The sequence below is a fragment of the Corapipo altera genome, unplaced genomic scaffold (genome assembly GCF_003945725.1).
Source record: "Corapipo altera isolate COAL_440 unplaced genomic scaffold, ASM394572v1 57, whole genome shotgun sequence".
Taxonomy (NCBI): domain Eukaryota; kingdom Metazoa; phylum Chordata; class Aves; order Passeriformes; family Pipridae; genus Corapipo; species Corapipo altera.
The window spans coordinates 5396729-5408687 of NW_020884905.1; the positions used below are offsets into that span (position 1 = coordinate 5396729).

Below are 11959 nucleotides of genomic sequence, written 5' to 3' on the forward strand. Positions count from 1 at the left end.
CTGTAACAAACAATTTTATTTGCTCTTTTATCTGATCACAACTGAGATATCTGGAATACTAATGGAGATGAGACCCAATATGCTGTGCAGATCCAAGACCCAAACCAGGACAGGCTGGACAGCACAGTCTATGCTGTACATAATTAACACCTTTCTTTTCTGCTTTCACAATTATGGTGCTAAAATTAGCTGCACTAATGAGTCCTCTCAACAAGTTTAGGATATATTGTACTCTAAGTTAAGCCACTAATTTCTGTGACCATTATTCAGTTGCAGTTATTTGCAACACATTGCTTGAAAGGAGTAATTTCTACATATTTCTCTCTATTTCACATAATCCACTTGTACTCACATTAAAAAGATAGGAAAATTAAATCATTCCTTTCCCTCCAACGGGTGAAAATAATTTCAGAAGTGAAAAATCACCTCTGTATCTTAAGTTTACTTTCATAGAAATTAGAATATAATATACTGAATATTTCAGATTATCAGAAGTAATCTGATAAAAACAACACCCAATGCTGTACTGACTTAAGTGCATCTAGTGCACTGTACCAATCCATTTTAAAATGGAAAACACCTAAACAAGACCAAAACAAGCTGGATAGCAAGAGGAAACATTTGACAGGGAAATGAATGAACACAGGAGGCCAACAAACCTTTAGCCATTTTACATGCAGCAAGTTGAGCACGTAAGAGACATTTACCATAATGTTATTCTCTTCAGGTTGAGAGGTGTTTAGTTGCTTAAATGTATAGATAAAAGACAAAAGCAAATTACAACACTGTGAATAGAGCAGGTGAATAGATTATTGCCACAAAGCACTGCAAGTTTAAGCTAACCAAGACTGTGAACCGCATATGGATACATAAAATAGTTTAGATTTCTATTTTAAACACTGATCTAAGCTATTTCAGTTGTACAGTAAGCATGGGAGAAGTAATTTTCAAATATTATGTATTTTTAGAACAGGGAAAAAATAATAACATGTAAATGTAATTTATCACTTTATCCTGTCTAACAAAATAGTAAAACATAAGCTGTCATCATAACTCTATACACTTTGCTAACCTATCAGTCCAGACTTGTTTATTAGGTCTTTTCTTTACAAATAAGTGAGCCAGCAAAATAAGAACCATTTACCTCACATCCATATCCAGGTTAATTCTCATTTCTATATAGCAGCAGATAAAGCAGAGGTGCAATTTTGTTATTTCTCCTGGAATTCTACAATCTGATACTTATTAAACATGCATAGTGCTGTCAAAAGGTAATTAAAATTAAAAGCATAGACAAAGTAGTGAAGAGGCTTAGAGTTTCATGCTCTACCAGCACTAAATTATTTGTGCATAAAACTGCAAATTACTTGTTATATGATACTTGGGAGTGGTCAAGTACTAGCAGCAGCAAACTTTTACTAAGCTCTGGATGATTGCACTAAAACTCAAGTATAATATATATATTATTTTAATACAAAGCTCAAGAGGAACAATTTCCTTGTGGTCTTTTCATTGCTTTAGAAAGCAAGGTTTAGAGGCATTTTAAGAGTTTAAAAAGCAGTAATTTTTTTTTCAATTTAATTTCCTTGAACAAGCATTTCTTGAGGGAACAAGAATGGTTAAGTGATGTGAGTTTAAGAGTCTCACCTCTGTTTGGTGGTGTGAAAGCAATATGTAAAGAGCAAAACCACAAATATTTTTCATATAGAAGTTAAGTACAGGTGGGTTCATCAGTTGAAAGTAGTTATACATATGCTCCAACATTTGCAGAGATTCAAGTATTTATATTTACACCCATATTGACAGACTGAAGCAAGTCATTTTTGGCAGTATAGATTCATCTAGTATAGAAGTAGTAAGTTCAACCTGATGGAATATTCAAAAGTAGAAGACTTTTAAAGACCTTGATCAGTAATTCACTTTTATTTCCTTGTGTTCCACTGAGGCATTTCTTACAAAAGTATCTAGAAAAATAACGAGGGTAAGAAGCTAGGACTGGAAACATAACCAAGAAGTCAAGTTGATAAATATAAATCAATAAGTTTTAAAGTTATGGACAAGTTTAAAAAAACCTCTACTTACTGCAGCTCGAGCTTCTGCAACTTTTGCCTTCTTCAGTCTGGTTTTTGCAGCATCCAAATCCAGTCTCTTATTTTGTAAGAGTTTACGTTCTTTCTGGAAGTCAGTTAGGTTAGTTTGTGAGAACAGGTACACATACTGACAAGCAAAAGCCTGTCTACTTTGACATTTTTTTAATGAAGTATCACATACAAAAAGGTTCTTCAGCTGAAGAGAGAGAATTAGATCCTAACTATTCTCATGTTTCATACTAGATATACATACTTTCAATAGAACAATTACCACATGCGAGTTTTCATAATTATTTTGATTTTACCAGGGCAAAAGCAAAGAAAATACACCAAAGGCATAAATTTTACTCAAGTTTTTCTGCATTAGCTTGAGGAAAGCAATAAAACACCATTATCAACTCCTACATTTTGAAGACTGACAGTTACAACTGGAGTGAAATGCTGAAGAATGTACAGTTCAACTTACAGTAATAGTTTTGTAGTCCCCTTCAATAAAGTTTCTTAGGGGAGTGAGAAAGTTTATAGCAGAAGTTTGAATTAGTTCCCTGTCTGCTGTCCCAATTCGCTTTTGTGTTTCTCCACATTTAATGAGTGCATTTCCTGCAAAGGAAAAAAAAGAATATTTTAATTTCATAGTGATTCAGGCAGGTGGTTAATACAACAGGTTGATACAGTCAGGAAAGTTTAGGCCAGCACTTTGAAAGATAATCCAATGCCATGACAAGGGCTTTCAAAAGAAAACCAAATCAGGTACCAAAAAAAACCCCCATAAAAACAAACAAACAAAACCCTAAACAACCACCCAAACACCAAGCCAAACCATTTTTACTAAGGACAATCACAGATCAAGGCAAGATTTCAATGAGAACAGATACAGCATTGTAGAAGTGACACCATTGTAACTCCATACTGAACACCTATTTCAGAACCAGGTATCATACCTACTTATTTTAATCCAACAACTTCCTTCCCCCAGACAACATTTTTGTTGAAGTCAAGAGTAGCTGGTAGCAAGGAAAATACTTATTTAGCTATTGTAAAATTATGTACTTCTCCTTGTCCCCATCTGCTCCACCTTCTAAATATACATTTGTATAATAAGTGAACAATACTTTGAAGTTTGTTTGCAAGTTAGGTATTGAAACTGAAGATGGTGTATCAAGAGTAATTTCAATAGGATGACATGGCTTAGGACACTAAGTTTTCAGAGAACTAAAATACTTTATGACACTGCATGAAACCCAACAGCGTATCTATCTTCATGCTAACAGATTATGTTATTTGCCTGAATTCAAAAAATTCTGCAACTTAAGGGACAGTGTGCCTCTAAGTACAACTCTATTTGATGTTAAAAAGCAAGACTTGAGGCTGATGGTCAGAAGGAAGGCCACAGATACACAAAATCATGTGGAAGTAAGAGGAACAAAGCCTGCCATTATTGATTTTGTACCCATAAGACTTCTACAAAACATTTACTTTTTTTTTAATGGCACTTTCCTTCATTTCAAAAGGAAAATCATTATTTAGAAATAAAGGACTCATTCTTCACAGAAGAAAAGTTTTCCCTCCCACTGTAATTTTGAAGAAAGTAACTGAAGAGAGTGAACCATCAAACTTTGCAGACTATTATATATACAGACACCTACGTTTTCCAGTTGCTTAAGTTAAATTAACAGCTACAGTTATCAGGAATTTTAAAAGTTGTAGAAAACACTAGAATTAGACTGTATAATTAGTGGCAATGTAAAAATATTAGATATAACACCTCCAACCCTCCTGTCATAGATATATAAGTTTACTGGAGAAGGAAAAAATTTAGGCTGTGTTCTACACTCTTATCATATATTAAGAAAACCAGGAATCCTGCACACTTAAGAGAGGCTTCTTACTCCAGAAGTTAATGTCAGATAACATTTTCACTCCACAGCACAAGTAAAATGGATAAATATTGTCAGATGTGCAAATGTGTTCCTTTAACAAAGAAATTAAATTCCAGAATCATTTGTTCTGGTAAGAAAATTATCCATCCACAAAAATGGATACCATTCCAACAGCAGGTTCAATTTTTAGATTTGGATAGAAACATCATCATTGATCTCCTAATGCTCAAAGATACACAGCAAGTTATCTCAAACTGTTACAAATGTCATTGAACTGTTTTATCTAGAGGAAGACAAGAAATATCACTTTATATTGTTTAAAAAAAAATTATATCTGTGCTTTTTCTGCTTCTACTTACCATAGGCTGTTCCTGGGCCAAATTCATTCCCAGCATCAATCATATACTGGCCTAGTAACTCTGGATTATTCATGCGACTTGGTGCTTTGCGATCCAGCTTCTCATAGACAAATTCTTCTATTCTGGCATCTAAGAAACATTTATTTTAAATAATTACTGCCATTTAAAGCACAAGTTAGAAAGAGAAACAAAAAAATGAAAAAAAAAAAGAAATACACAAAACAAATTTGAAAATCCAGCCATTAAACTCAACATTAAGTGAACAATGTTAAGCTGAAGATTGTTCTTGGAAACCAACTGTGTTCCATGTTTGCCACACTACGTTCAAGTGTTTCCTAGAGACATCTGTGAAAGTGAAAAATTATACTTTTCCTCTCCCTTTTCAGCTTTTTTTGATCAGAAGTCTTAATTGTGAGAGTATAACAGAATGTTTCTCCTTAAAAAAACAGTCTTTTGTTCCCCCTTCAGAAAAAAAAATTGCCAAAATTGTTCACTAGAATCAGCAGAGTAGGAATTAAGTTCAACAACTACTGCAGGTTCCCTATTAAGATGTTCTGAAAGTTTGACAGCCCTGGAAATTATAGACTCTTCCCCACTTCCCCTGCTCCCTTGAAACACTCTGGAAGAAACTCTCAAAGCTGTAAGAAAGTGTTTCATTCCTATCTTTTCTTAGTTTGAGCAATAAAATTATCAGAAAAACTTGTTGAGACTATATGAACATGAATATCCATTTATCATAATATTAAGCCACTGTGCCCTTCTTAGGTGAAAAAAACCTCACACACATGAACAGGGATCCTGTTAACTACAAAATCAAACTCCTCAGATACAATACTTGATTTCTCTGACCAATTGCTTTGATTTCCCATCCAGCTGGCTTTATTTATACAGTTGGTATGAACTAATTTCAGCCTGCAAGAGTACAGACAACCACAAAGAAGCTTTCCAATGAACAAACCTGCCATTCTGACACAACCAAAATAATACTTGTTAGACAACTTTCAACAGCACTGGAATAAATAACTACTCTCTCGTGAAGGTCACAAAAATTAACCTGACACAGACAAACATGGGTACCAGTGCATTCTCTGGCACCAAGGGTGAACCAAAAATAAAAAAAATTATTTATTTTCTTTACTCAAACCATGAAATTTATTTTTCCCTAAATCACAAAAGAACCGAAAAGTGATCTAAAATTATTGGAATATTACATGGGTCTGACTTAAAAGGTACAATTAAAAATGGGACTGAAAGTGATTTTTCATCCCCTAGACAGGGTCACTCCATTGAACAACCACCAAAAGCAGCTCTGCAGCATGTGATCCTTCTCCCCAATAGGCCACCAAACAGCTGAAGTTACATTCACAGACGAAGACTACTGCTTAGCACTGAGTTTTTTTAGCCATCAGAAAATAGACTGGTCAGCATAACTGAGATACTACCATATATTAGCCTTCCACTGAAACTTCTTCGCACCGTTCCACTAGCCACCAGTTAGTGCTTCAATATTCTAAGCTTACAATTTTCTGAACAAGTCCAATAGATATTGCAAGTACTGAATCGAATGAAAAAGACAACTATTTCCTCTGGCCTAGACAAAAGTAAAAATTTGAGTTAGAATATTCTGCAAGTTGTACCTGCATTCTTCCCACAGGATTAGTTGGTTGGTTTTTAAATACTGTTTTTATGGAACTAAAAGATGCAACAGATTTCCAAAGTAATACTTCAAATATCAACATTACAAAGAATTTATCTACTTGGCATTAGACAAGTGCTAGCAGTGTATGATTTACCTTTACTAATAAATCCTAGCTCAGTATGTCACTATAAGAATATTTATGTTTTCAGTGCAGAGGTAGTAGCAGCATTATAATTTTATCATGAGATCAAACCTAAAGGAGGTTTAGATTTTTTCAGTACAGTAGTTCACCCAGTGACTAGAGACCAGGTCTTGACTTGAAATCTAGATCTATACACTAAGCAAATTCCTACAGCTCCCAACTCTAGCGCAACTGTAGGATGAGTCTAAAACACCTCATCAACATTACTACACACAGCAGCAATTTTAGAAACAAAATTAACACACCACAAAACTACATTTCCTCTACCCAAGTTTTTTTCTGTTACTATTACAGTAAGAGACTCAACAGTGAAGAAATCATATTTGACATTTTTTTATATTGCCTAAGCAGGGTGCATCAATCTAAACATTCTTTAGTAATGGAATTGTTAAAGACAGGTATTTCAGTTCGTGTTGCCTGCTTCAGGCTGAATTGTACTGTGCAGAGAGTTTAAAGTAAAGAATTAGTAATGTAGTTTCTTGAGTCATCGTATCTACCCCATGAGGAACTTCAGAGTTCTTAGAGCTACCCAAGATACCTGGAATTAGAGTGGGAAATTCAATTAAACAGGAAACAATTAAAAAAACCTGTCAGCCTGAGACTGACCAGAGTATGGAACCAATGCTACAGTTTAAAGAGCCGTCTAAAGTTTTTCCCATTTGAAGGGTTAAGGACATACCACCAATTGGTAGAGTGTCTCTGATTCTCAGTAGCTCTTCAAAATGTGCTTTCCATAACACCATAACACTTAAAAATTTAAAACTGCTACATTTAGTCATTACATTAGTCATAACTTCAGCAACAGTTATTGCAATAAACATTTACATCACCAAATCTATTCGCTCAAAAGTTGAAAACAAAAACCTGAAGGTCTCCTTACTTGGATTTGGCTGCAATAATACTTCTGTTTGTTTCATTATTTTTTCTGTCCACAATTTAGTGCATTCTGCTTTGCTGAGAAGGTTCTCCAGGTGAGCATCCAGTTCAGTCTTCTCTGCCTGACCAAGCTTTTCTTCCGTGAACTGCAAGTTAGTGAGGTTGAATATATTGTTAGTTCATGGAAATAATTTTCCAGGACAAATTGAAAACAGTCACTTATATTAGTTTGAAGATCATGTTTTAAAAGATCTAACCATTCATTACCCAGTCATCAATAAAAATCTAACAGCAAATTTGGAAGTTGTTAAGTTCATCAACACACCTTCACTATCTGGAAAAAAAAAAGGGTGGGAGAATGTTAGATCAAGATGAGGAAGGTAATTTACATTATGAAGAAATCCTCTGCTCAACATGGTAGTGAGAGTTCTCATTTTGTCCAATTTTGCCATGTGCTTTAAAACATAAGCCAAAATGAAAGACCAGAGGTAATGAAGAAAATTAAAAGATTACTTCAGTCTTGTATATTTTGTAATTGTTTGGCAACTCTTCCACAGTAAAACCTGAAGACAAAACAGACTCCCACTGCAGCTACCTTGGGTGTATTGAAAAAGATGTCCTGTCACAAAAATAGTGAGTTTAAACTTCAGCATCAAGATTTAAATTAAAATTAGACATTAGAGAAAGCTTCTAAAGACAAGGATTAAAAGCTAAAAGAAACTTCCTTGGGAAGTTGTGAAATAAATATCTCTGAGTGGGAGGTGTTTTGCTTTTTAGAATAGGACAAACCAGTGTTTGATAAACTGTTTAGATATAACTGATCCTGTTACCAGTAAGATGACCTCTGCTGTTCTCGTCCAAGCTGTGATTTCAGTGACAATGAAATACAATCTAACTCTGTTTAGCTAAATAAACACATCAGGCAATTCATTTCACTTCATACAAAATTCAAGCCAAGTCTTATTAATCCATGAACAGTTTGGACTTCAATCAATGTTCTCTGGGAGAGGGGGAAGCTCCATGTTTCACAGCAGGGAACCAAGCAAAACCGGAACTGAGGGTTTAGCCTGCCTCCCTTCAGAGCAGGAGTTCCTCATGATGATGATGATCTCATCACTTGACAGCCTGTTGTTCAAAGTCAGGCATTTTCAGGAGAATTTGGCTTATGATTAAGTCTCTAACAAGCTTACCAATTAAGAACATAACAGGACTGGAAGCATTCTGACTGTCAAACTTCATTCTTAACAAGTTCTTTGGTGGGCAGGAAGAAACAATACAATACAAGTAAATTGCACTGCCTAAGTTCATTTGAATTTCCATCACATGTAGAATAAACCCAACTTCGACAGTATGCACATCTAAATTCTAGATAAATGTTGTGGTATTTGCAGTTCCACATAAAAGCAAACTGCATTTGTGAGAAAATTCAGCTGCAGTATAGGGAAGAATGGAATTTATTCATTAATGTATTACTACTACTGTTTAAAAGGCTTTCAAAAATATGTCAGGAACTGTAGGTTTTTCTCAAAAACTACATATAGATTCATTATAATACAGTAAAAATGGTTTTGGAATTAATTTTTACTAATTACAGAGAAGAATATTTGTATATAAAATGGGCTTTCCTATTAATATTTCCATAAATCTTCTCAGCAGTGTGAAGATTGCTTAGTGAAGACCACAATGTTAGATTTCACATATACACTTCAAGGAAAAGCCTAATTTTGGCAATACCAAGCAGTGTGTTCAATAGCAGTTTGACAGAAGCATTGTTTCTGGCATCAGTGTAACGCAACAATGCTGTCACACTGATTTCCCATCTCACTTACTCCAAAACCTAAATCTGAACTGGTCTTTCTGATTTATGTCCTTTTTCAGATATTACTGCATCTCTTGAGGATAAGAATGAGGAAGGTGGTCCTACAAATCAAGAATTTTTCTTCTGCTTAGAAAAATCATCCCAAAACAGGCAAAGACTAATTATTTTCTACTTTGATTGGAGTTCTAAAAGTTTTAATTTTCTTGTTACTAAAGCTTAAAACAGGTCACAAAGAGATACCTAATGTAAGCACTTGCTGGAACAAATCATATCAGTAAGCCATCTAGACCATATACATCCGTCTGTATTAAATTCAAAATATACACACAAGCTGCCTGACAGTGACAGTTCACGCACATGGAAATTGTACTGGTTTGTACATAACTGAGTTATCACAGCCCCATCACCACTTCAAGTCCACATTGCAAAATCACTAGAAGGAGAAATTACATTAAGACAAGCCTCTAACTTTCACCTGAAGTCATGGACAATAAAAGTGCTTCTGCTACCAAAGAGCAAAAGCCCAACTCACTCCCAACTGCTGCACATCATCATCATGGCTAGGCTTTGCAAACGAGGATTTGGGAAGGGCTCTACCCCCGTTTGCTACAAGTGTGCTGGTAGCTAAAGAGGCCAATGCGAGAGAGACACGTCCAGTTGCAAAAGGCACAGCAGAAAACCTCCTTGGGTGGTATATTCTGCAAGACACGATTCTTTCCGCGTTGTCTTTTCTCCTCTAGAGTGATCCTGCGTGCGTTCTCAAAGGAAGCAGCAGCGTTATAGATGGTGTGTCTCCAGAGCTCCGATTGGAGGCCAGAGTAGACCAGTGATGAAGATCAATATGGCCAAGGCTGAGATGTTGTTTCAGGGAGTCCTTGTATCTGCTGCACAGGCATCCTGTCAATTACCCAGCCGGGCATGAGGAAGAACTCGCATTCCTATTGCAACACTCAATGGCAGTACTTATTTCACCTCAAATACCACTAACTATAACCATTTGCTACTTTGTTCCACAAACTGCAACTACTGCAAAACAGACTGAGAACAACTTCTTCAAGCATCATCTGCCTGCCAGAAGGAAGGGTAGGCTTTGATTGAAAATGGCCATTGAAAATGATTTTTCTGCAGATTACTAACTAGAATGTGGCAATCTGAACACAGTATAATCTCATCCACAGAAGGAACAGGTTTCTTGGAACATGAGTATCATTGATTACGGGTAAAACAGTCCCAACCCCCTTGTAAAAGAGTCCGATACACCTGTGAAACACTTGCAAGCCATTCCCTTGCAAACACTTACAAGTCTTCTAAGTTGAAATGGAAATTTTAAGTGATTTTCCTACATGCCACTTTACGCTGCTGAACTGTTTCACAGGGTTTGGTGGGGGGGTTGTTTCCAATATCCCAAAGTGACTAGTGTCAGTGCCTCAATGTAAGAGTTGCACTAAACATACAGAACTGTTAATTTTTACTGGAGAATTCAAAATCTGGATCCATATGATATTTTTTAAAATTTACAAAATTATTACCTGTTCATAATATCTATAGGCCCTACATAGTATTTTAAAAAAACAACCAACCAAACAAAAAACCCCACAAAACCCCCAAAACAATAGGGGAAGCAACAGTAGTGCACAGAATATGAGTTACTCAGACCATAAGAACACCTTAGGGATTTGTTTCTCCCTCTCAATGGCTTCGTTAAATTTCTTGGTTTAGGGAGAAGTGGCAGCTGGTAGAGCAAAATTATTGCTTCCACATATCCACTGAATTTTCATTTAGGTTACGCAGAAAACTAATACTCAGATGTAAACCAACAATACTGACAGAGCATAATGGAATATGCACCTTTAAACCATGACAGACTGCAAAAATCTACATTAAAGTAGTCGGTTGATTTGAACGGAAAAAGCCAAGATAAAATGATGAAATCACAAGGTCCCATCACAAGATCTTACAGTGAAGGGTGAAACTCCATCTCCTTTTTTTAAATTGTCCAACAAGAAAAGGGAAAGTGGAGGCTGGAAAGGAAGAGTCGGTCTGGGATACATGTGAACCTGGAAGAAGCCGGGGTAGGGGGGAAGCATGGAAATACCTCTATCACAAAGAGAAGCTACAATGATTGCTTTAAGTTCATTTAAATTTGAACAACATTTTTTGAAGAGTTTGCATTTTCAGAGCTCTGCTGTGCTGCTGATCATTGGTTTTCCTTGAATATTGAGGTTTAGAGCAATACATCAGACCGATCAGACGAGATAACGTTAATCATGCTCCAAACCTGACTGTGACCCAGCGAGAACTCATGAGACACCAAAGTGGATTACTATACACTGCTTGGATGTCCACCTCCCTACAGGAAATCTGTTCAAGTTTGATTATATAAAGAAAAGGGATTATGGCTCAAGACAAGCGCTGAGGAACAAAAGCCAATTATAGTGCCCTTACCGTGAAGAAAGGGGAAGACCGATCCGGAAACAATGCGCTATCAAACAAACCTAAAAACGATACTAAAGCTCTAACAAAACAAAACGCCCAAGCAGACTCATACCAGGCTTTCATGTGCAGCATCAGAGCTCGACTTTTACGGATCAGGCAGCGGCATGGATACGTTTCTAGCAGACAGTAAAACCCGCAGCTTATTTCAGGCGAGACACACCTTTGTCCTTTGCACGCACAAAGTCCGGCCGTGTCTCGCGGCAGCTGATGTCTGCGTACTCCGTCCTCCCAACCCTGACGCCTTCTCCCCTCTTGCCGGTCTGACCTTGGGCAGTTTCAGCCCCCCGAGGCTGCTGTTGCGCGGCCCGCCCGGAGAACCCCGGGCCTGCCCCGCCCGCGGCCGGAGGACCGGCCCGAGGAGGCCGCTCAGAGCCGCCCATCGCCGGCCGGCCCGGCCACAGCTCCGGCCTCGCCCCCTCCGGTGCAGCCGGGCCTGGCGCTGCCCCGAGCCGGGAGCCCGCGGCGGGCCCGGCAGCCAGCCCGGCCCCTCCCGGCCCCGGAGCGGAGCCCAGCGCCCCGCGCCGGGACAAGCGGCGGTGGCCCCGCGGAGACACCCGCGGCCTCGGCCCCGTCTCCGGCTGGGGCCGCCCGGCGGAGC

At 37.6% G+C, this 11959-nt stretch overlaps 1 protein-coding gene across 4 annotated transcripts in view; it reads right to left on the reverse strand.

The window, feature by feature from the left end:
- Positions 1 to 11959, reverse strand: part of SH3GLB1 (SH3 domain containing GRB2 like, endophilin B1) — a 29722-nt gene that overhangs the window by 10406 nt on the left and 7357 nt on the right. For 2 of the 4 annotated variants that reach the window (XM_027651612.1, XM_027651611.1), the window contains 4 exons: positions 7051 to 7192; positions 4330 to 4458; positions 2557 to 2690; positions 2083 to 2175 (listed from right to left, as the gene is read on the reverse strand). In XM_027651612.1, the coding sequence (XP_027507413.1) occupies positions 2083 to 2175; positions 2557 to 2690; positions 4330 to 4458; positions 7051 to 7087 (393 nt within the window). In that variant the 5' untranslated portion in view covers positions 7088 to 7192. Of the gene's footprint in view, positions 1 to 659; positions 747 to 2082; positions 2176 to 2556; positions 2691 to 4329; positions 4459 to 7050; positions 7193 to 11521; positions 11620 to 11959 lie in introns of those variants that run through there. The other 2 variants (XM_027651614.1, XM_027651613.1) reach the window with 2 other exon arrangements.